This window comes from Coregonus clupeaformis, chromosome 12, assembly GCF_020615455.1.
Source record: "Coregonus clupeaformis isolate EN_2021a chromosome 12, ASM2061545v1, whole genome shotgun sequence".
NCBI classification, from domain to species: Eukaryota; Metazoa; Chordata; class Actinopteri; order Salmoniformes; family Salmonidae; genus Coregonus; species Coregonus clupeaformis.
The window spans coordinates 36,590,749-36,614,973 of record NC_059203.1 but is presented as its reverse complement, the minus strand read 5'-3'; the positions used below and the strand labels follow the sequence as shown (position 1 = coordinate 36,614,973).

General features: G+C 45.8%; 1 protein-coding gene across 1 annotated transcript; it reads left to right on the top strand.

Moving 5' to 3' along the window:
* The first annotated feature begins 16,270 nt into the window (after positions 1-16,270).
* On the top strand, positions 16,271-17,917 carry LOC121578516 (caveolin-2-like). The gene is made up of 3 exons (XM_041892882.1): positions 16,271-16,577; positions 17,395-17,582; positions 17,738-17,917. The coding sequence occupies exons 1-3, from the start codon at positions 16,314-16,316 to the stop codon at positions 17,886-17,888; spliced, it is 603 nt and encodes a 200-aa protein (XP_041748816.1). The 5' UTR covers positions 16,271-16,313; the 3' UTR covers positions 17,889-17,917.
* Positions 17,918-24,225: the final 6,308 nt, after the last annotated feature.

Genomic DNA, 24,225 nt, shown 5'->3' with positions numbered 1-24,225 from the left:
CGACGCACAAACGGTGGGACGGACACACAGACACACCTCTTTCTATTGATGCACATTTCTCTTTGTCTGTTAAGAGAATTGTTGCCAAACAGCAAGTGGAAGGAGGGGAATATAGTCCATGGGCGAATCAGAGCGTGGAAATGAATTGCTTTGTCTGGTTTGCCTTACCTATTGGGTGGAATCACTGAGAGGATCAGGGTGTGGAGATGACTAGATTAGTGTGTGTCACTGCTTCTCAATCAGTTCAATCAGGGTCAAGTTAAATACAATATGCTCCGCCTCCTGGCTGACATTCACACTGTCATAATCTGTGGCAAGTACTACCCAGTACATACAAAAGTATGTGGACACCAATTCAAATTAGTGGATTCGGCTGTTTCAGCCACACATTTACATTTACATTTTAGTCATTTAGCAGACGCTCTTATCCAGAGCGACTTACAGTTAGTGAGTGCATACATTATTTTATTTTTTATTCATACTGGTCCCCCGTGGAAAACGAACCCACAACCCTGGCGTTGCAAACGCCATGCTCTACCAACTGAGCTACACAGTTGTATAAAATTGAGCACACCGCCATGCAATCTCCATAGACAAACATTGGCAGTAGAATGGCCTTACTGAAGAGCTCAGTGACTTTCAACATGGCACTGTCATAGGATGCCACCCTTCCAACAAGTCAGTTCGTCAAATTTCTGCCCTGTTAGAGCTTCTCCGGTCAACTGAAATTGGTGTTATTGTGAAGTGGAAAAATCTAGGAGCAACAACGGCACAGCCGCGAAGTGGTAGGCCACACAAGCTCACAGAACGGGACCGCCGAGTGCTGAAGAGCGTAAAAACACTCATTACCGAGTTCCAAACTGCCTCTGGAAGCAACGTCAGCACAAGAACTGTTTGTCAAACTGTTAGTCTGGAGCTTCATGAAATGGTTTTCCATGGCCGAGCAGCCGCACACAAGCCTAAGCTCACCATGTGCAATGCCAAGCGTCAGCTGGAGTGGTGTAAAGCTTGCCGCCATTGGATTCTGGATCAGTGGAAACACGTTCTCTGGAGTGATGAATCACACTTCACCATCTGGCAGTCAGACGGACAAATCTGGGTTTGGGGGATGCCAGGAGAACACTACCTCCCCCAATGTATAAAGCCAACTGTAAAGTTAGGTGGAGGACGACTAATGGTCTGGGGCTGTTTTTCATGGTTTGGGCTAGGCCCCTTAGTTCCAGTGAAGGGAAATCTTAATGTTACAGCGTACAATGACATTCTAGATGATTCTGTGCTTCCAACTTTGTGGCAACAGTTTGGGGAAGGCCCTTTCCTGTTTCAGCATGACAATGCCCCCGTGCACAAAGCGAGGTCCATACAGAAATGGTTTGTCAAGATCAGTGAGGAAGAACTTGTCTGGCCTGCACAGAGCCCTGACCTCAACCCCATCGAACACCTTTGGGATGAATTCGAACACCGACTGCTAGCCAGGCCTAGTCGCCCAATATCAGTGCCCGACCTCACTAATGCTTTTGTGGCCGAATGGAAGCAAGTCCCTGAAGCAATGTTCCAACATCTAGTGGAAAGCCTTCCCAGAAGAGTGGAGGCTGTTATAGCAGCAAAGGGGGGACCAACTCCATATTGATGTCCATGATGTTGGAATGAGATGTTCGAGGAGCAAGTGTCCACCTACTTTTGGTCATGTAGTGTATTTGATCTGTTAAAACATGTTTAAAGGATTTGTTTTAAGGTAGCCTCAGCGATATGATGTGCATTGCATTCGGAAAGTATTCAGACCCCTTCACTTTTTCCACATTTTGTTATGTTACAGCCATATTCTAAAATTGATTAAATTATTTTTTCCCACACAATACCCCACCCACAATGACAAAACAAAAACACATTTGTTTGACATTTTTGCACACACAAAAATAATAATGAAATTTCACATTTACATGATAATTCAGACCAATAATTCTGTAATTTGTTGAAGCAGCTTTGGCAGTAATTACAGCCCTGAGTCTTCTTGGGTATGATGCTACAAGCTTGGCACACCTGTATTTGGGGAGTTTCTCCCATTCTTCTCTGCAGATCCTCTCAAGCTCTGTCAGGTTGGATGGGGAGCGTCGCTGCACAGCTATTTTCAGGTCTCTCCAGAGATGTTCGATTGGGTTCAAGTCCGGGCTCTGGCTGGGCCATTCAAGGACATTCAGAGACTTGTCCCGAAGCCACTCCTGCGTTGTCTTGGCTGTGTGCTTAGGGTCATTGTCCTGTTGGAAGGTGAACCTTCGCCCCGGTCTGAGGTCCTGAACACTCTGGAGCAGGTTTTCATCAAGGATCTCTCTGTACTTTGTTCCGTTCATCTTTCCCTCGATCCTGACTAGTCTCCCAGTCCCTGACGCAAAAAAAACATCCCCACAGCATGATGCTGCCACCACCATGCTTCACCATAGAGATGGTGCCAGGTTTCCTCCAGACGTGACACTTTTGCATTCAGGCCAAAGAGTTCAACCTTGGTTCATCAGAACAGAGAGTCTTGTTTCTCATGGTCTGAGAGTCCTTTAGGTGCCTTTTGGCAAACTCCAAGGGGGCTGTCATGTGCCTTTTACTGAGGAGTGACTTCCGTCTGGCCACTCTACCATAAAGACCTGATTGGTGGAGTGCTGCTGAGATGTTTGTCCTTCTGGAAGGTTCTCCCATCTCCACAGAGGAACTCTGGAGCTCTGTCAGAGTGACCATCAGGTTCTTGGTCACCTCCCAGACCAAGGCCCTTCTCCCCCGATTGCTCAGTTTGGCCGGGCGGCCAGCTTTAGGAAGAGTCTTGGTGGTTCCAAACTTCTTCAATTTAAGAATGATGGAGGCCCTTGTGTTCTTGGGGACCTTCAATGCTGCAGACATTTTTGGGTACCCTTCCCCTGATCTGTGCCTCGACACAATCCTGTCTCAGAGCTGTACGGACAATTCCTTTGACCTCATGGCTTGGTTTTTACTCAGACATGCACTGTCAACTGTGGGACCTTGTATAGACAGGTGTATCTTTCCAAATCATGTCCAATCAATTGAATTTACCACAGGTGGTCGCCAAGTTTTAAAAACTTCTCAAGGATGATCAATGGAAACAGGATGCACCGGAGCTCAATTTCGAGTTGCATAGCAAAGAATGAATAGTTATGTATGTGAAATTTCAGGGTTTGTTTTTTATATGTGCTAAATTTTCTAAAAAAAACGTTTTTGCTATGTCATTATGGGGTATTGTGTGTAGATTGAAAAATGTTTTAATCCATTTTAGAATAAGGTTGTAACGTAACAAAATGTGGAAAAAGTAAAGGGGTCTGAAAAATGCACTGTAGATGCAGAAAGTAAATGGCATAATAGGTCAATTTCCGCAACAACTAAGAGCATTGATCACGAGACGCAACTTCTCCACTGTTTTGGTTGCCTGGCTACCACCCTGTAACAATGTGAAGCGAACCCATGCACATGCGCAGATACTGTGCATGACTGTGTGAGAGCGAAGTCTACCATCTCGCTCATCTCAATATCTGCGATGTCATTTCGCTGAGTCTACCTTTATGTACATTATTTATTTAAATGTATTTTAAATGTCTGTCCGATGTATCAGGGGATCACACACACACACACACACACACACACACACACACACACACACACACTAAAGATCTACTAATGGGTCTAAAGGTCGGAGAAAGCAGATGTTCCCCTTAAAGCACCCTGGGAATCCACTGTGCCAAAACTGTTAGGGGAAAATGTGCTCAGAGCAAATTCAGACAGAGTTGTCTATTTGGCCCTGTAGTCACCTGGTGGTCCTGGCCCACAGCCCCTCTCTCTGATAATCTACATAGATAATATAGAGTAGTGTCTGGCAAAGGTGAGGGCCACAAAGGGCTGCCTGCTTGCTTAGTAGTTGTATAAGTCAATGTTTCTATCATGCTAAACACATTATTTGATTACAGTGCCTTCAGAAAGTATTCACACCCCTTAACTTTTTCCACATTTTGATGTGTTAGTCTGAATTTAAAATGGATTATATTTAGATTTTTTGTCACTGGCTTACACACAATACCCCATAATGTCAAAGTGGAATTATGTTTTTTTTAAATGTTTACAAATTGATAAAAAATGAAAAGCTGAAATGTCTTGAGTCAAAAAGTAAGTATTCAAACCCTTTGTTATGGCAAGCCTAAATAAGTTCAGGAATAATAATTTGCTTAACAAGTCACATAATAAGTTGTATGGACTCAATCTGTATGCAATAATAGTGTTTAACATGATTTTTGAATGACTACCTCATCTTTGTACCCCACACATACAATTATCTGTAAGGTCCCTCAGTCGAGCAATTAATTTCAAAGACAGATTCAACCACAAAGACAACGGAGGTTTTCCAATGCCTCGCAAAGAAGGGCACATATTGGTAGATGGGTAAAAATAAGAAAGCAGACATTGAATATCCTTTTGAGCATAATAATAATAATAATATGCCATTTAGCAGACGCTTTTATCCAAAGCGACTTACAGTCATGTGTGCATACATTTTTACGTATGGGTGGTCCCGGGGATCGAACCCACTATCTTGGCGTTACAAGCGCCATGCTCTATTAATTACACTTTGGATGGTGTATCAATACACCCAGTCACTACAAAGATACAGGTGTCCTTCCTAACTCTGTTGCCGGAGAGGAAGGAACCGCTCAGGGATTTCACCATGAGGCCAATGGTGACTTTAAAACAGTTACAGAGTTGAATGGCTGTGATAGGAGAAAACTGAGGATGGATCAACAACATTGTAGTTACTCCAAAATACTAACCTAATTGACAGTGTCACGGTTTACTAAGCCAGAACCCAGAAGCAGACCAGGACAAGGTAAGTGGTGTCAAAAGGTGAGTGTTTATTTACTGAACCAAGGGTGAAGGGAAATAATCCAGGGAACAGAGCGGCGGCGTGGAGGAGTTGTAGAGGGTCCAGTGGTTGATCCGATGATGGCTCGGCAGCCGCCGACCATCAGGCAGAGGTTGGGTAGAGGTTCCGGACGAGTGATGTTCATGGCTAACGATCCGGCAGGAACTGGATGTTGGGCCAGACCCTAAGAAGGGTGATGATTAGGCCCAGGTGTGCCGATTGCTGATGGGAAGCAGGTGCGGAAACAAGAGCGCTCCCCGGAGCGTTCCCGAACCCTCGGGAAACAGGAGCTACGACCAGAAACACTCGTCACCAGACAGGACCCGACTCAGACCGCCGGGATCGTTACAGTACCCCCCCTCCGACGAACGCCACCGGGCGGACTCCCCGGAGCGCCAGGATGGAGGCGGTAGAAGTCCCTGATGAGATCCGGATCTAGGACCTGTCGCCGCGGAATCCAACTCCTCTCCTCAGGACCATACCCCTCCCAGTCCACGAGATACTGGAAACCCCGGCCCCGCCGTCGGGAATCCATGATGCGCCGCACCGTGTAGGCAGGACCACCTCCGATCATCCGAGGAGGAGGGGGAGGAGGCGGAGGAGGCAACAGAGGACTGAGGAGGACAGGCTTGAGGCAGGAGACATGAAAGGTGGGATGGACTCTGAGCGTCCTCGGTAGTTTGAGTCGAACTGCCACTGGATTGATCACCTTCTCCACCACAAACGGACCAATGAACTTCGGTAATAACTTCCTAGACTCAGTCCGTAACGGAAGATCCCGTGTGGCCAACCAAACCCTATCTCCGATGGTATAGGTGGGAGCGGGGATCCGGCGACGATTCGCCTGGAGCTGATACCGGTCCGAACCTCTAAGGAGTGCCTTTCTGGCCCGATGCCAGGTCCGGTGGCAACGACGAATGTGGGCCTGAACAGAAGGCACTGAGAGCTCCTTCTCCTGAGAAGGGAACAGGGGAGGTTGGTAGCCATACAGGCACTGGAAGGGAGACATCCCAGTGGCAGATGTAGGGAGAGTATTGTGGGCATACTCAACCCAAGGCAACTGAGAGGCCCAGGAGGTGGGGTTGGAAGAGACCAGACAGCGTAGCGTGGATTCCATCTTCTGGTTGGCTCTCTCCGCCTGACCATTGGATTGGGGGTGAAAACCAGATGTGAGACTGACTGTAGCTCCAATGGCCGAACAGAAGGACTTCCAGACAGCAGAGGTAAACTGAGGGCCACGGTCGGAAACGATATCACTGGGCAAACCGTGGACCCTGAAAACCTCCCTAACCAGGATCTCGGACGTCTCCGAGGCAGAGGGAAGCTTGGCAATCGGCACAAAGTGGGCGAACTTGCTGAATCTGTCCACGATAGTCAGAACGACCGTGTTCCCCTCAGAAGCGGGCAACCCCGTGACGAAGTCCAGGGCCAGATGCGACCATGGACGCCGGGGAATAGGAAGGGGGTGAAGTAGTCCAGAGCTGGGCCGATTGGTACTCTTATTCTGCGCACACACTGGACAGGCAGCAACAAAACCCCGAGTATCCTCGGCCATGGCAGGCCACCAAAAACGTCTGCGAAGAAACGCCATAGTCCGAGCCACGCCAGGGTGACAAGCCATCTTACTGGCGTGGGACCACTTGAGAACAGCAGGACGAACCGACTCAGGCACAAACAACCGACCGGGTGGACCGTTACCGGGACCGGGCTGAGTCCGAAGGGCCGCCAGCACCTCCTCCTCAATCTTCCACATGACTGCTCCCACGACGCAGTTCCGGGGGAGAATAGTCTCGGTCTTGGACCCACTCTCCTCCGTCTTGGAGAACATCCGGGACAAGGCGTCCGCCTTGCCGTTCTTAGACCCAGGTCGGAACGTCAGGACAAACTTGAATCGTCCGAAAAACAACGCCCACCTGGCCTGACGGGAGTTGAGACGTTTCGCCGATTGCACGTAAGCAAGATTCTTGTGGTCAGTCCAGACAATAAACGGTTGCTCCGCCCCCTCCAACCAGTGGCGCCACTCCTCCAAGGCAAGTTTCACCGCGAGAAGCTCCCGGTTACCCACATCGTAATTCCTCTCCGCAGGTGAAAGGCGACGAGAGTAGTAGGCGCAGGGATGGAGTTTACTGTCCGTGGAGCATCGCTGCGACAGGATGGCGCCAACTCCCACATCAGACGCGGTCCACTTCAACAACGAACTGACGGGCCGTGTCCGGTTGAGAGAGAATCGGTGCGTTGGTGAATCGCCTCTTCAAATCCAGAAACGCTCGATCCGCCTCCGGATTCCACTTGAAAGTCCTGATGCTGGAAGTCAAGGCAGTTAATGGAGCGGCCACACGGCTGTAATCCCGGATGAATCTGCGGTAGAAATTCGCAAACCCCAAAAATCTCTGGAGCTGCAATCTCGTACCGGGCTGGGCCCATTCCAGAACCGCTCTAACCTTCTCCTGGTCCATCCTAATCTCTCCCCTGGAGATGATGTACCCGAGAAAGGATGTTGTGTGGGCGTGAAACTCGCACTTCTCGGCCTTCACGAACAGGCGATTCTCCAACAATCGCTGCAGAACCTGCCGGACATGCTGGACGTGGTCGGAAGGTTCCTTCGAGAAGATCAGAATGTCATCCAGGTAAACAAACACGAAGAGACCGATCATATCTCTCAGGACGTCGTTCACCATACTCTGGAATACCGCTGGAGCATTGGTCAGTCCAAACGGCATCACCTGATACTCGAAGTGCCCCCATCGGTGTATTGAAACCCGTCAACCACTCGTCCCCCTCTCTGATCCGGACCAGGTGATACGCATTGCGTAGGTCTAACTTGGTGAACACCGTAGCACCCTGTAAGGAGTCGAAGGCAGAACTCATCAAGGGCAGGGGATACTTGTTCTTGACCGTGATGTCATTCAACCCCCGATAGTCAATACATGGTCGAAGAGAGCCATCCTTCTTACCCACAAAGAAGAATCCTGCCCCCAGGGGTGATGACGAGGGACGAACGAGACCAGCAGCTAGGGACTCCTTGATGTAGGTCTCCAACGCCTCACGTTCAGGTCGGGAGATACTGTATAACCTTCCCTTGGGGTAGACAGCTCCAGGGACCAGGTTGATGGCACAATCATATGGTCGGTGGGGAGGGAGTGACAGAGCCTTCTGCTTACTGAAAACCTCCCCCAAATCGTGATATGTCTCGGGAACCAGGGACAAATCTGGAGGTTTAGCCTCAATCACCTGACTGGGAACCGAATGGGGGCAGGCAGTCTTGAGACAGTTAGCATGACAATCCAGGCTCCAACTCGTTACCTTGCCCGTCACCCAATCGAACGTGGGATTGTGTTCCTTCAACCAGGGGTATCCAAGGACCAGAGGAACATGGGAAGACGGCAGAATGAAAAATGAAATCATCTCAGAATGATTCCCTGACAACCGCATCTTAACCGGTTCAGTCCTCATCGTGATACGTGCCAGACTACTGCCGTTCAGAGTGGTCGCTTCAATGGCTTCCGGCAATTGCTCCTTGGAAAGCCCCAGCTGTTCCACCAACTCGGCATCAAGAAAGCTTCCATCGGCACCTGAATCGATAAAAGCGTTAAGCGCTAAGCTCTGATTCCTGTTCACAAGGGTAGCCGGGAAGCGGGGTCTGACAGAGGTACTGAGAGGTTGAAACTGGCTCGCTAAAAGTCCTCCCAACTTTAGCGAGCCGGGCAGTTTGACGACCGCCGGGAACAAGTGGAGATGTAATGTCCCGAGCTACCACAGTAGAGGCAGCAGTTGGTCTTACGTCTATGTTGACGCTCCTCCTTGGTTAACCCGTGCCGCCCCACTTGCATGGGTTCCGAATCGGGAGAGAGGACCTCTCCACTAATCCACTGTGGTGGAGAATGATCGATGTGTTCTGGTCCACCACCCGACCCGACTGGGAACTGAGAAACTGATCGATTGGACGGACCCCATTGCTTCTCCCTCCTTCGCTCTCGGACTCGATTATCCACCCGAATGGACAAGGCTACCAAGCTGTCCAGGTCACTAGGCTCCGGATAGGAGATCAACTCATCCTTGAGCTGCTCCGACAGACCCTGGTAAAAGGCCGCTTGCAGAGACTCCTCGTTCCACCCACTCTCCACAGCCAACGTCTTGAACTCAATCACGAAGTCGGCCACGCTGCGAGTTCCTTGGCGAAGCGAAAACAGGCGCCTAGCTGCGTCCCTCCCTCGGACGGAATGGTCGAAGAGCTTCCTCATCTCGGCCGTGAACCCCTGGTATGAAGCCATGCAGGGATCCTGTCGTTCCCAAACGGCTGAAGCCCACTCCAGCGCACGACCACGCAGCAACTCAATCACAAAGGCTATCCTAGCCTTGTCTGTGGCATAAGAGTAGGGCTGTAGATCGAACACTAGTCCACACTGCATAAGGAAGGAACGGCATCTTCCCAGCTCCCCCTCATATTTATCCGGCGTCGGAACCTTGGGCTCACGGATGGCCACAGCTTCAGAAGCGGCAGGCGAGATGGATGAAACCGGTAGTGGATCCTCCACCGGCCACTTGCGTTGGTTCTGGACCTCCGTCAGACCGGTAGAAAGGTTCCGAACTGACAACGCGATCTCCTGTAGTACCGTGCTATGATGGCCCAACATCCAGTTCCTGCCGGATCGTTCTGTCACGGTTTACTAAGCCAGAACCCAGAAGCAGACCAGGACAAGGTAAGTGGTGTCAAAAGGTGAGTGTTTATTTACTGAACCAAGGGTGAAGGGAAATAATCCAGGGAACAGAGCGGCGGCGTGGAGGAGTTGTAGAGGGTCCAGTGGTTGATCCGATGATGGCTCGGCAGCCGCCGACCATCAGGCAGAGGTTGGGTAGAGGTTCCGGACGAGTGATGTTCATGGCTAACGATCCGGCAGGAACTGGATGTTGGGCCAGACCCTAAGAAGGGTGATGATTAGGCCCAGGTGTGCCGATTGCTGATGGGAAGCAGGTGCGGAAACAAGAGCGCTCCCCGGAGCGTTCCCGAACCCTCGGGAAACAGGAGCTACGACCAGAAACACTCGTCACCAGACAGGACCCGACTCAGACCGCCGGGATCGTTACAGACAGACTGAAAAGAAGGAAGCCTGTACAGAATAAATATATTACAAAGCATGCATCCTGGTTGCAACAATGCACTAAAGTAATACTACAAAAAATGTGGCAAAGCAATTCACTTTTTGTCCCGAATACAAAGTGTTATGTTTAGAGCAAATCCAATACAACACATTGCTGAGTACAACACTCCATATTTTCAAGCATAGTGGTGGTTGCATCAAGTAATGGAAATGCTTGTAATGGTTAAGGACTTTTCAGAATAAAAAATAAACGGAATGGAGCCAATCACAGGCAAAATCCTAGAGGAAAACCTGGTTCAGTCTACTTTCCACCAGACACTGGGAGATGAATTCACCTTTAAGCAGGACAATAATCTGAAACACAAGGCCAAATCTACACTGGAGTTGCTTACCAAGAAGACAGTGAATGTTCCTGAATGCCCAAGTTACAATTTTTACTTAATTTACTTGAGAATCTATAGCAAGACCTGAAAATGTTTGTCTGCAATGATCAACAACCAATTTGACAGAGCTTGAATAATTTTGAAAGGAATAATTGGCAAATGTTGCACAATCCAGGTGTGGAAAGCCCTTAGAGACTTACCCAGAAAGACTCACAGCTGTAATCACTGTCAAAGTTGCTTCTACAAAGTATTGACTCAGGGGTGTGAATACTTATGTAAATGAGATATATATATATATATATATATATATATATCAATACATTTGTAGAATTTTCGAAAAACATGTTTTGACTTTGTAATTATGGGGTATTGTGTGTAGATGGGTGAGATATAAAAAATAAAATAAACATTTAGAATTCAGGCTGTAACACAGCTAAATGTGGAATAAGTCAAGGAGCATGAATACTTTTTGAAGGCACTGTATATAATATGACAGATTAACAAAGCCACGGCGGATTGAGTTAGGTTACATCATTTCTCTGTGTGGTGCAGAGATAAAGAGCAGGCACAGCTATCTCTGTCTGTATGGCTCACCCACCAAGCTGCCTGGTGCACTCCATCACCTTCGTTTCACCACACATCAATCATCACATCCAGTCTCAATACCCTCCTCCAGAACGGCTGCTGTAAAACCAATCCACCCATCAATACCAGGGGGAGACACTTGTTGTCTGTATATTTAGCTGCACTTTGACTCAAGTCTTTGCAGTAAGCAGCAATGGGTAGTGGTACAGCAAAAAAATATTTGTGCAGAAACTAATTCACCCTGTCAGCTTGCATGTTTGCCAATTATGTTTCATAGGCCTCTAAATAGAAAACACAGAGTACAAAGTATTGGCCAGCAGAGAGCACTATGGAGCCATACATTCTATCACACTTTCAATGGCTCTATTAAAAGGCTTTGAACAGGCTGCTTGCTGGCTCTCCATGTCTGCAGACTTAAGGACATACTGCGTCAGCTCCGTCTCCTGTGCTGTTCAACCAGGCGATGTGGATGACACCCCCAGCATGACATCTGCCACAATCACATCACATCCATGTGAATCATGCTGGGTGTGGATCTATTGATCCTATTGAACAGATTCAATGTCTGACACTTGTATATGCCCTGAGATACACTATATGACCAAAAGTATGTGGACACCTGCTCGTTGAACATCTCATTCCAAAATCATGGGCATTAATATGGAGTTGGTCCTCCCTTTGCTGTTATAACAGCCTCCACTCTTCTGGGAAGGCGTCCACTAGATGTTGGAACATTGCTGCAGGGACTTGCTTCCATTCAGCCACAAGAGCATTAGTGAGGTCGGCACTGATGTTGGGCGATTAGACCTGGCTTGCAGTCGGCGTTCCAATTCATCCAAAAGGTGTTCGACAGGGTTGAAGTCAGGGCTCTGTGCAGGCCAGTCAAGTTCTTCAACACCGATCTCGACAGACCATTTTTGTATGGACCTCGCTTTGTGCATGGGGCATTGTCATGCTGAAACAGGAAAGGGCCTTCCCCAAACTGTTGCCAAAAAGTTGGAAGCACAGAATCGTCTAGAATGTCATTGTATGCTGTAGCATTAAGATTCCCCTTCACTGGAACTAAGGGTCCTAGCCCGAACCTTGAAAAACAGCCCCAGACCATTATTCCTCCTCCACCAAACTTTACAGTTGGCACTATGCATTGGGGTAGGTAGCGTTCTCCTGGCATCTGCCAAACCCAGATTCGTCCGTCGGACTGCCAGATGGTGAAGCATAATTCAGCACTCCAAAGAACGTGTTTCCACTGCTCCAGAGTCCAATGACGGTGAGCTTCAAACCACTCCAGCTGGCGCTTGGCATTGCTCATGGTGATCTTAGGCTTGTGTGCGGCTGCTCAGCCATGACAACCCATTTATTGAAGCTTGCGACAAACAGTTTTTGTGCTGACATTGCTTCTATAGGCAGTTTGTAACTCGGTAGTCAGTGTTGCAACCGAGGACAGAAGATTTTTTTGCGCTTCAGCACTCAGCGGTCCCGTTCTGTGAGCTTGTGTGGCCCACCACTTCGTGGCTGAGCCGTTGTTGCTCCTAGACGTTTACACTTCACAATAACAGCACTTACAGTTGACCGGGGCAGCTCTAGCAGGGCAGAAATTTGACGAACTGACTTGTTGGAAGGGTGGCATCCTATGACGGTGCCACTTTGAAAGTCACTGAGCTCTTCAGTAAGGCCATTCTACTGCCAATGTTTGTCTATGGAGATTGCATGGCTGTGTGTTCGATTTTATACACTTGTCAGCAACGGGTGTGTAATTTATGTCTTGAAATCCAGAAAAATATGTTTTACAAGACGAAGCAGCATTACCAACATCATTGTCATGCCTGCCCCCGCTCCCCCTCCATTACGCACACCTGTCACCATCGTTACGCGCTTCAGCGCTTCATTGGACTCACCTGGACTCCTTCACTTTGTTGATTGACCCTTCTATATCTGTCTGTTGCCCAGTTTGATCCCTGTGTCTGCATTGATGTTGTTTCGTTTCCCCTGTTCAGACGCTGTCCGTGTTTTGTTCCATGTCTTTTATTTATTAAATCATCACCCTGTACTTGCTTTCCGTCTCCCAGCGTCTGTCAAACCGAGATCGTTACAGAATGCAGACACCACAATTGGAAGTATCAGGGAGTTTTTTGTTTTTTTGTTGGTGACGTCGGGTCCTGGTGCCGCTGCCGAAGCAACCGGGGATGACTCAGCTGGCTCGTCAGGCTCCCATGCCTTGTTTGGCTCGGCAGGCTCTCACCCCACGCCTCAGCCGGCACGTCAGGCTCCCACGCCTCGGCCGGCTCATCAGGTTCCCATGCCTCGGTCGGCCCGTCAGGCTTGACAGGTTCCCGCGCCTCGGCCGGATCGCCAGGCTTCCACGCCTCAGCCGGCTCATCACGCTTCCACGCCTCAGCCGGCTCATCACGCTTCCACGCCTCAGCCGGCTCATCAGGCTCCCACGCCCCGGCCGGCCCGTCAGGTTAAACAGGTTCCCGTTCCTCGGCCGGCTCGTCCAGCTCCCATGCCTCGGCCATCCCGTCAGCCCGGGTGGCGTCTCTAGGGCGGGGGGTACTGTCACGCCTGCTCCCGCTCCCCCTCCCTGGCGCTCGAGGGCGCCAGGCTGCCCATCATTTCGCACACCTGTCACCATCATTACGCGCATCAGCGCTTCCTTGGACTCACCTGGACTCCTTCACTTTGTTGATTGCCCCTTCTATATCTGTTTGATCCCTGTGTCTGCATTGATGTTGTTTCGATTCCCCTGTCCAGATGCTGTCCGTGTTTTGTTCCATGTCTTTTATTTATTAAATCATCACCCGTACTTGCTTCCCGTCTCTCAGCGTCTGTCGAACCGAGATCGTTACAATCATTATGATTAACGCAGTGTTATCAATGGACTCAAATCAACACGGGTGCCTCATATATTTTGTTAATATAATTTGCTAATTTTACTCTGTCAATTAAAGTGTGGGGAAGAGCTCCTCCTTTAGGAAAGTTCTCACACAGGTCAAAATGAGCTATTTCATTTGGCCTGTCAGCTGTAGAATGTCATAAGTTATGGGCCTGTGTCACGAGAATTTTGTTATCTCAATGGTTGAAGTCAACTACTTCTCAAATCTTTGAATAATTCCCAGAGGTTGTAAATCTGTAGTTAAATGATGAATTAAACAAAGATCTCACGTTTCAGCAAGCCCCAATGGTTAACACCCACAGACAAAAAACATGGACATTCTTCCATGTTTTACTAGTAGACAAAATAAAACACACTTTCAAACAGCATTCTGCATTTACCTCTACTATAGGGTTTAAAAACTAACGTAACAACGTAACCATCCTAAATTGCTGTAGTAATATCATGTTTGGTTCAGTTTATCACCAATCCTCCATTATTAGAATACATCAGATGTAGGTAAATATCATTTCTAAGTAGGCTAGAAGTAACACCAAACACTTGCTGTATTTTACCATCTTATATTGAATGAATATCCATATTATCAATATCCAATTTATTTATAGACATTACGCCACCATTCTCAATCGTTTAATCTAGCAAACCCTTAGGCAATGAAATAAAAAAAAAGACTACCACGCAAATGTTTCAAACCTTCCCTTCTACATCACCAAACCAACTCTTTAACTTCCTTTTTCTGTCTCTCACCCTCTTCTCTCTTTCGAGCCTCAGAGAGCCACACCCTGGCCGTATCTAGCCCTTCCACTCGCTTTCTCTCTGCTCTGCCTTTACACACATTGTGCATCTGTTTTACAATGGATTCGAGTTGGTCTGTGTCCAGACGCCCCTCGAATCCATACCTCTCCCTCCACCGATTTCCATAAGGAGATTTCTTCTATCTCTTGACCTCATATACCTTTCATCCCCGGTTAACTCCGGGACCTCCTTTGAGGATTTACTTCCCATGGTAACAAAACTCTTGGGTCGTCCTATACACAAAACCCTGAACAATTATTTTATGCCTTTTTAACAAATTACTGAGTCTCACACTTATAGAATTTTACATTACTTCAACTCTCTAATAATTATTATATCACTTTAACTAATTTATTAGGTATTAAATGATTTTACAATGTTTTTAATAATTTATTCGGTCTTTAATTAGTTAACAACTCTGTTTCTTTCTTAAAATACTCAATTGTAGTAACCTTCTTTCTCACGCGACCTATTTCAGTCCCTTCCTTTGATATTTATTGTTGGTCCCGTACCGTCTCACTATCACAATTTCCTTCTCTGAAGTTTCACCCCCGTTTTATATTTATCTAGAATACTGGCGCATTGGGTTTTCTCTAGATAAACGTCTAAAAACAGGCTACCGCGATGTCGATCCCGTTTTGGATTATTGACGGAACATCACTACAGCAAATTTAAACTATTAATTTTTACTGCAGGTTACAGATTCAATTCCCCCAAAACCCATGAATAAAGATTACTGACCTTACTCTTGCAGGGTGGGATTTTCAATTATAGGTTGGATCTCGTCACCATTCCTGTCGTGAACCAGGTCACCACCGGCCTGAATTAAACCTCAATCCCAGAGGTCAGGTCTTTGTCTTACGGATCCTGGATCTGCCCGCGCACGGTTTCGGGGTTCCCTGGGACGACAACAGCGGGTGTTGAGATCCGGCTCGAAGGACCAATTGTCACGAGAATTTTGTTATCTCAATGGTTGAAGTCAACTACTTCTCAAATCTTTGAATAATTCCCAGAGGTTGTAAATCACTAGTTAAATAATGAATTAAACAAAGATATCCAGTCAGCAAGAATCATCAGCATGTTTATTAATGAGAGCTCTGCCCCAAAATGGGCGCACAGTCTTTTTATACACATGTCAGAGGAAAAATCCCACCCTGCTTTAGGCAGGCTGTATTTTTCCACTGTACACATCTTGTAAGCTCACACCTGGGTTTAGCTCATGTGCTTATCTTCTGTTTTCTTGATTATCAGGTCACACATACACAGTCTTCCTTTACTAGTTTCACAACTGCACTCTGCTTACATAGATACAAAAATAAGACAACTGCCTCCTTGTACTTCTAACTAAGCTACACACATTATCAGATTATAGTGTTATGATTCTAACACATTTCACAATTTGGTAATAATTAGTCATTACCAAATTCTTCTATCAGCCCGTGAAAGCCAATTTCGGGAATTCCACAGTGAGGGAGTATGCACAGATGCAGTCACCCGTCCACTATGTCCCACTGGGGTGCCAGCGACTGGGCTGCTGGGGGCGAGAGGAGTAGGATTGGTCTACGGTGGTCAACCCCCAGAGTGACCCCCCCCCCCTCCCATTTCTTCCTCTGTCCCAGCCCAGTGAGGGTGCACGCTACTGAGATAAACACACCATGACCACGGGGCGTACGCCAGCCGAGACCAGGCTAGACCTGGAGGACATAGAGGTGCAGGAGGAGACTCCACTGTGGGTCCCACCCCTGGGTATCGCTCCAGACAGACACACTGCAGAGGGACTACTGGAGGAAGTAGTGGAGGTAGAGGCAGAGGAACCAGCCCAGGAGGAGGACTCTGTCTCACTCTCCATCTCCACCCACAGTGACACCAGGCCTCTGGTGAAGGACAGGGACCCAAGGGGAGTCAACAAGTGTCTAAAGGTAACTGACACACACGGCTGCACAGCCCGGTAAACAGCTAGTTAAAGTGGAGGTATATACAGACAGAGAGCACTCTGTGGGAGATTAAAGCACTGTGTGTGTTTGCAAATACTCCACATACCACACATCCCCTGTCTGTTGACTTCCAGATAAGGGAAGGGGAGGTTTAAACACAGGGATGAAATAAGAGAGACAGTATGGATATAATCACGTATTGATGTTCTGAGATACTCTGGAAATGTTATGGTTGAGATAGGAACTAAATGGGATTTGAGTCACCTACATAGAGTTCTGTGTACACCATGAGCCGTTAATGGTAAACTTGTTATGTAATGTCTATACAATGTTCAGTGGTATGGATTAACTGGCTAGGATTTTATTGAAATGAGCACTCATTTATCTCAAACCCCATAGCTTTAAAGGTACACTGGACATACACATCTGCAGGCAATAGAGAGGGAGATCTGGCATCCAACAAAGTGGAATCTGATGTTGAAAACCGGTGTGTTGAGCGATGCTGACCTCATGTGGACACAGTTAGAACTGTACCTTGTTTTTCATGTCGCACTGTGACCATATTATAAATAATGATTCAGTCCCATTGTACTATGGTTACTGCAGTGAGTGTGATTCAGTTTGTCTATGGCTTCTCTGCATCACATAAAAAGTTCTCAATGTTATTGGGAAAAAATGTAGTATTTGAGAACCTCCCAACCTCCTTATTCTGATCATCTTTATACATAGACCTTCACTAAAGCCCCATGCTAAACAGAATTCCCACCAGGCCATGCCCTGACTGTACTCTGTGTCTCCTGAGGTGACGTTTGAGGACGTGATAGCGGAGCCCCCCTCGGTGCGGAGCTTTGATAAGGTGTGGCTGTGGAGCCACGCCCTGTTTGAGGTATCCCGTCTCTGGTGCTACCGGCTCATCTCCCTCCTCCTGGCCGTGCCCGTCTCTCTGGTGGCAGGGATACTCTTCGCTGTCCTCAGCTGCCTACACATCTGGTGGGTCCTCTCACCTTTGACCTCCTCTGATGTGGTCCATTAAATGTCTTCAGTTGGTGCTTGATGTTTCAATGCATTGTGTATAGTATAAACTTGCTTTAGGAGATATTGCACTGCCCTGTTTATGCTCAATCTGTCTGTCTGTCTGTCCCCAGGCTGATCATGCCCTGTATGCAACTCTTCCTGATCAACATGCACTGGGTTCAGACCGTGTGGAGCAGTGTGTTAAACATCGCCATCGCTCCCTTCTTTAAGAGTATTGGGAAGTGCTGCGGTAGCATCAACGTCCGACTGGCCAGGGACTGATGTTGGGCTCTGCCACCTTCTATGGGAGTAGGGAGGGAGGGAGGGTGGAGGGAGGGAGGGAGGGAGGGAGGCAGGGAGGGAGGGTGGAGGGAGTGTGGTGGGAGGGAGGGTGGAGGGAGTGTGGAGAAGGGTGGTAGAGGTTGGGTGGAGGGTGGAGGGTGGAGGGAGTGGGCTGGGCTGGGCTGAAGCACAACAGGCACTGGTTGTTTGCAGTCATGTCTTATTCTCAAATAAAAAACTACTTTGCAGCCTTTACTATGCAAAGGACACTTTTAAAAAAGCAGAACTTGACATATTTATTTTGTCAATATGTTAAATTATATTACATGAATTACACAGTATCTAAAAATGATATAATTTATGTGTTTTTATTTTAATACAAAATGATCATTTATAACTATTATTGGTTCATTGGAGTCAATTTCATCTCTAAACCACATCTTGAAAGAAATGTGTTTTCAATTAAGATAATGCAGCACACACACACGCACACGCACAACACACGCACACGCATGCACACACACACAAATTCCATATGCTGGTGTAAATGAAAAGTTCCTCCTGACAGCACAGATTATGTGGCCAGTGGTGAATGTATACCCCCAGTTAGATAGGGGTGTGGAATTACATTTCCTCCACTGACTGGCCAATTCTCTTTCTTAGGCAAATAATGGATCAGGGCTTCAAAGCAAAGCTCTTTCTCTGTTCCAGAGTAATGTTGTCAAAAAGATCAGGGAAGCATTACTGTAATTACTGGTTGTGTCATCTATCTGTACAGGTAGATTCAAAGCGCAGTTGAAATCATTTGAAATCAATCTGGCCATTTTTAGTAGAACAGAAGTAAGAGCATGGTTGCAGGTTCTAAAATATGCTCAAAATGAGCTACCGATTTGTCTCCGGAGCATAAATAGGCTTAGGCAATTATACCTACAAACTGCCCCAGCAATTCAAATTATGTAAACTTCAAAAGCACTGCACAGCTGTTGTGAGATGCTAATGCACTCAACTGTACTAATCATTGGGATTTCTGTCCCTTAGCATACATACACTACCATTCTCTGGAGCATGGAGCTGCGCAAAGATACAGTAGCAGAAAGGGCCAAACTTATTTATTTAACTAGGCAAGTCAGTTAAGAACAAATTCTTATTTACAATGACGGCCTACACTTGCCAAACCCGGACTGCTGGGCCAATTGTGCGCCGCCCTATGGGACTCCCAATCACGGCCAGTTGTGATACAGCCTGGAATCGAACCAGGGGGTCTGTAGTGACGCCTCAAGCACTGAGATGCAGTGCCTTAGACCGCTGCGCCACTCGGGAGCCCATGAAACAACTATTATGAAGCAACTATTTTTGTGATACAGTTCATTTTCAAGGGAAATTGCAGTGACCCTTGCCTATACCACAGGGATACGTTCTTCAACTTCTCTGGGATTGTAAGAAACCCTTTTAAGTTGTCGGATGGACAGTACTGTTCAGTAAAGAAGTCAACATCAATGTCAAAACATCTGGGAATTTTAGACGATCAATTGTACTGCTTTGCTACCATGAGGTCTGTCTGTGGGGGTGCCATCTGTCTGTCTGTCTGTCTGTCTGTCTGTCTGTCTGTCTGTCTGTCTGTCTGTCTGTCTGTCTGTCTGTCTGTCTGTCTGTCTCTGTCTGTCAGTCAGGACCCACTGCAGAGTCAGTTTACAGGCATGCCCTCCGTGACAATCAGGGATCTATTTCTGTCCCTCCTCCTTCTCCGTGCCCCAACCCCTAGCCCCCCAGCCCCCCCCGACACCTAGCCCCCCAGCCCCCCGACCCACAGCCCCCCATCCTCCAGGCCCCCAGACCCTCAGCCCCACAGACCCCAGCCCCACAGCCCCCCAGACCCCAGCTCCACTCCTCCTCTCACACCACGCTGAGAATACACTCCTCTAACACGCACTCTGAGCCCATTCCACCACTCCCCCTTCCTCTCTCCCACCCCCTGTCTCCATCTCTCCAACTCTCTGTCTCTCTGCCCAAAGGGAACTGGTGCAGGGAACATTAACAAGCAACTGCTCTTCCCTAAAGACACACTTCACTTGACTCAATTAAGTATTTTTTGCACACTACTGGACAGCAGTCTGTTGATGTAGATCAATAGCAACAGGTTTACGATAGTGATAGCTGCTATTACTGTTGCTTGCTTAGCTTACACTTCTTTTTCCTCCTCCTCTTCCTCCCTCTTTTCCATATCATCATAATGTATCTATGGTCTTGTTTATGCAACAAGCAAATATAGGATGTAATGACTGATCGTGACAACTGCAAGGAATCTTAAATCAGATGATACATTTATTTTGAAAGAGTATTGCATTTTATAGGGGGATGTAAGCAGTTGGACAGAGCTGACACTGTGAATCATGAAAGATCCCAGTTGAAATTCTTTCTTGTGCAATGATGTCATCATCTCGACATAATGTGCATGTGAGAGGAACCACAATTGTTTCTGTTCTATTATGGGACTTATCGGTGGTGGTAGATATAGGCTTATTGTTCATATCTGCTTACTCATGGTAGTAAAATAAATACTTTTCAGTTTTTCATCTTTAACTAGTTAATCAAAACGTTTGTATTTATTTCTACATATTATATCCTTCACCTTGAAATAAGTAGATCAGTGGAGGGAAAACATGGTGACATTGGCTAGGTTTTATAGTAGATCAGTGAAGAAATGGTAGTCATGCATCTAAATTCCATATAGGTAACAATGTGAAAATTGTGCAGTGGGTGAACTGTACATTTCCAATAGTCACAGCGTGCATGTTAACATCACAGGGTTGCTTCACTTCAGAACCTTATCTGGACCTGATCACAGATCAGTTAAGTTCGGGACAGCATTACTGTATCTTTATTTTTCTTTATCATCTTTGAAAGTTATTCAATGTATCTTCCCACTTTTGTTTAAGGCAGTTAAAACTAAGGTTGTAACTTTGAAGAACTGACTATATACTAATATTTGCAGTGAAGAGAGTAACCAGCATGTTTTCGGGGACACTAGTGGTCATATCTTTTCTCTAGGCTACTGTTTATTCTGTGTAATATTAGATAAATATCATTGCAAGTCTGGTAAGGTGCTACAGTACAAATGCAGGTAATTAAGCGAAGCAATGGGAGGAAGAATGCAAGAACACAAAGCTGATGGGACAGGTGGTGGGCCTTCATCTTTCATGGGATGACACTTTCACTCTAGTAGGGCTGGGATTCATTCAAACCCACCATAGCAATGTTTACACAGTGTCTTTATTTACAATATTCATCCTGTGCCCAACACTTCAAATTCTGAAAAGTGAAAGCGTACCTGTGAGGGGGGACGCCCTGGTAGCAGGTGTAGATTTTTATACAGTACCCAAAACCAATCTGTGAGTTAATTTGACCATGGGAAAAATAGCTATTGCGTAAATAATGCAATGCGGGATTGAATTGAGCCCTAAATCAGCATTTGTTTGCAACCTAAGCAGTCACAACTCGTAATGGTAGCTGTGCACCTTGACTTAAGAAGTACTGTTGTTCTTGTAACACCTAATTCGGCTAAGACATCAGATTAACATCCAATTTTAGTTACTATTTGATTCTGTAACCGTTGCCAATCATTGAATGATTTTCATTGATTTGATCTTCGTGGTTCCGTTAAGTTTATGGACCCAGTTTTCCCATCTCAAGGCCATCATACCCACTTTATAATACCCACTTTATAATACCCACTTTATAATACCCACTTTATAATACTCACTTTATAATACCCACTTTATAATACCCACTTTATAATACCCACTTTATAATACTCACTTTATAATACTCACTTTATAATACCACTAAAACTCATGATGTCCATAAGAAGTAGAGATTATTTGTGCAGGCTTATAATACAGTATAGATACAAAATGTTTTTTTAAGGATGATAAAGATAATTAATTAATAAGAATAAGAATAAAGGCTAATACGAAGTCAATGACATGCTCTTGCTTTCTTCATACAGAATGCATGCCATCAAATAGGTGGATCCCTAGCTTCTATCACCTACAATGATGAGTTTGAGTATGCTCTTTCCCTGGTAGAAGATGGATCTGCCTAGGTTGATGGGAGCCATGGGGTAAAACACCCTGTTTCTTGTCCCCAAGTTACTCTCATTTAATATTGATGTTGGTTTGTCAAGGAAATCAGCTGCTACTAACTAGGGTTGCACATTTCTGCGAAAATTCAATAAATTCCCTGGTTTTCCAGAAATGTTCTATGGTCACTCTTGTTCTGTTCTGTCTTGCCCTGAGACTCACAAGAACATTCTCCTCTACAGATAAAACAGGCTTTGATGACATCAGCTGTTCCAGTAAAGGCAACACCACCAACACTCTCCTTGCGAGATAGATACTTCCTACTTCATAGTGTAGAGGAGTCCAAACAGAGAGGGCAAAGGGATTTTGGCAATACTCTGATTTTCTTTTGCACACAAACTGTTTTGAGTTGACTTTAAGTCGAATACTTAGTGACAATATCATGAAGGGAGATTGCTACAGATACTGTACATACATAATGATACATTGATTCAACTGTATTGAATTGTATTTTATTGAATTGTATTTTTGTGTCTGGTTTTGCAATGGAATTGTCTTTATAGTGTTGTGGAAGCTGTCTTTAAGATACAGTACCAACCATTTAGGTACATTAAAACATTACAATTAAAACAATAATAATAATAATAATAAAAGCAGGTTTGATTCCCTTACAATCCCATTTCAAAACTAACTGTATATTTGCGAACATACACATCTATTTTCAATACTTAATCTAAAAGATGAAATAGCCTATATCCATTATATCTGGAATATCTAGATGGAATTGTCGTGTCCTGTACATCCCTCATTGCTTCCTTGCCTATCTTTTTTAATATAAACTTTCAGCATCACCCTGTCTCAGCATGATCAACTTATACCACTGTGAAATAAACAAAATCAATCAATAGGGTCACCTCAATTAGCAACACTTTAGTAGTATCTATTAATATTTGATTGATGATTATTTGTGAACATTATTATTAAGTGTTACAGTAATTAGTCTTGCCAAGATGCATTGGCACTGACTCACTACAATTTGATGCCGCAGGTCAATTAAATACTTTATAGTGGACGTATCGAGACAGTAACACACTACACAATATTCTACCACCAGTGAGGGTTGACTCATAAATAAAAATGTCATTTTTTCAATTCTAATTGCTCACTGTACAGCCCATACAATTTGTTAATAGACATAAAGGAAGTTTTATTATTTAACTGACAGCACGTTAACTGTAACATTTGCAGTGTCAGCGGTAGTTTATCAACATAAAGCTGGACAATTCTTAATAAACTAATTTTTTATCACAGTGGGTGACAGCTTAATGATGACTGAAAATGAGCACCTCAAGAGGACATATGCCTACAGGGCTAGCTGAAACTGCTTTGACATTGTATAATGATGGTCAGTTCACGGCTGAAATGCACATCATCCATTGCTTATTAGAAGTAATTCCATTACAAAAAATGCATATGTAAAGTGCATGTTTCTAATTGTTAATGTAGGTATGCATCAACACCTGCTGAACTACAGTATGCTTTCTTGTACTTTCATCAATACATGTATGAGTAGATTTGGACGAGTTTTACTTCAATGACTGGTGAGGATACAAAGCGAAGATCGCGTTCCCTTTTTATGAATGAAGGGAAGAGCTGAAGACACCGAGCTGGGATTACAACATGAACCCTTTGCTAGTGACCAGAGGGCTGAGGACTGTTACACAGTCAAACAACATTCAAGGACTTTTGGCCTCTATTCCTTTCCATTACTTGCATCAAATAGTGGTGAATAAAAACAAAAACAAATCATTCAACAACAAAACATGGGTGAATGATGAATGAGCTGTTAAATCCAATATATACACTTTCTCATTCTTTACTTTAACCCTTTATCAATTAAGTCTCTTGTTTTGAAAATGTTCTATGCGTTCACATATACTTTGCTGACTAAGCATAATACAGTGGATTGCTGTTTGTGACAAAGTCCTACATTCTTCCTTTCTGGAAGTTGTTGGTCAGTGTGGATGGTACTGTAATGAACTATTGGTGTTAGTGGGAGCAGGAGAAGGAGAGTCCTCACTGCATCACCTTAGAGTGGAAATTCATGCCACCATGTAAGCCCTGCCCGGCTGACCCCACAGCCCAGTGTGAAATTTGACACGGCTCTGGGGTCCCCTTTAAGACATGCTTTTGCTGTGTGTGTCTAGGTGTGTGTGTTTAGGTGTGTGGGTGTGTAAGTGTGTGTGCATGTGTAGGTG

Bases quoted from the DNA above. Each gene is read 5' to 3' on its own strand.
- LOC121578516 (XM_041892882.1), top strand. From the start codon at position 16,314: ATGACCACGGGGCGTACGCCAGCCGAGACCAGGCTAGACCTGGAGGAC. The intron at 16,578-17,394 runs GTAACTGACACA...GTGTCTCCTGAG, and splicing joins GAGTCAACAAGTGTCTAAAG to GTGACGTTTGAGGACGTGAT. The intron at 17,583-17,737 runs GTGGGTCCTCTC...GTCTGTCCCCAG, and splicing joins CTCAGCTGCCTACACATCTG to GCTGATCATGCCCTGTATGC.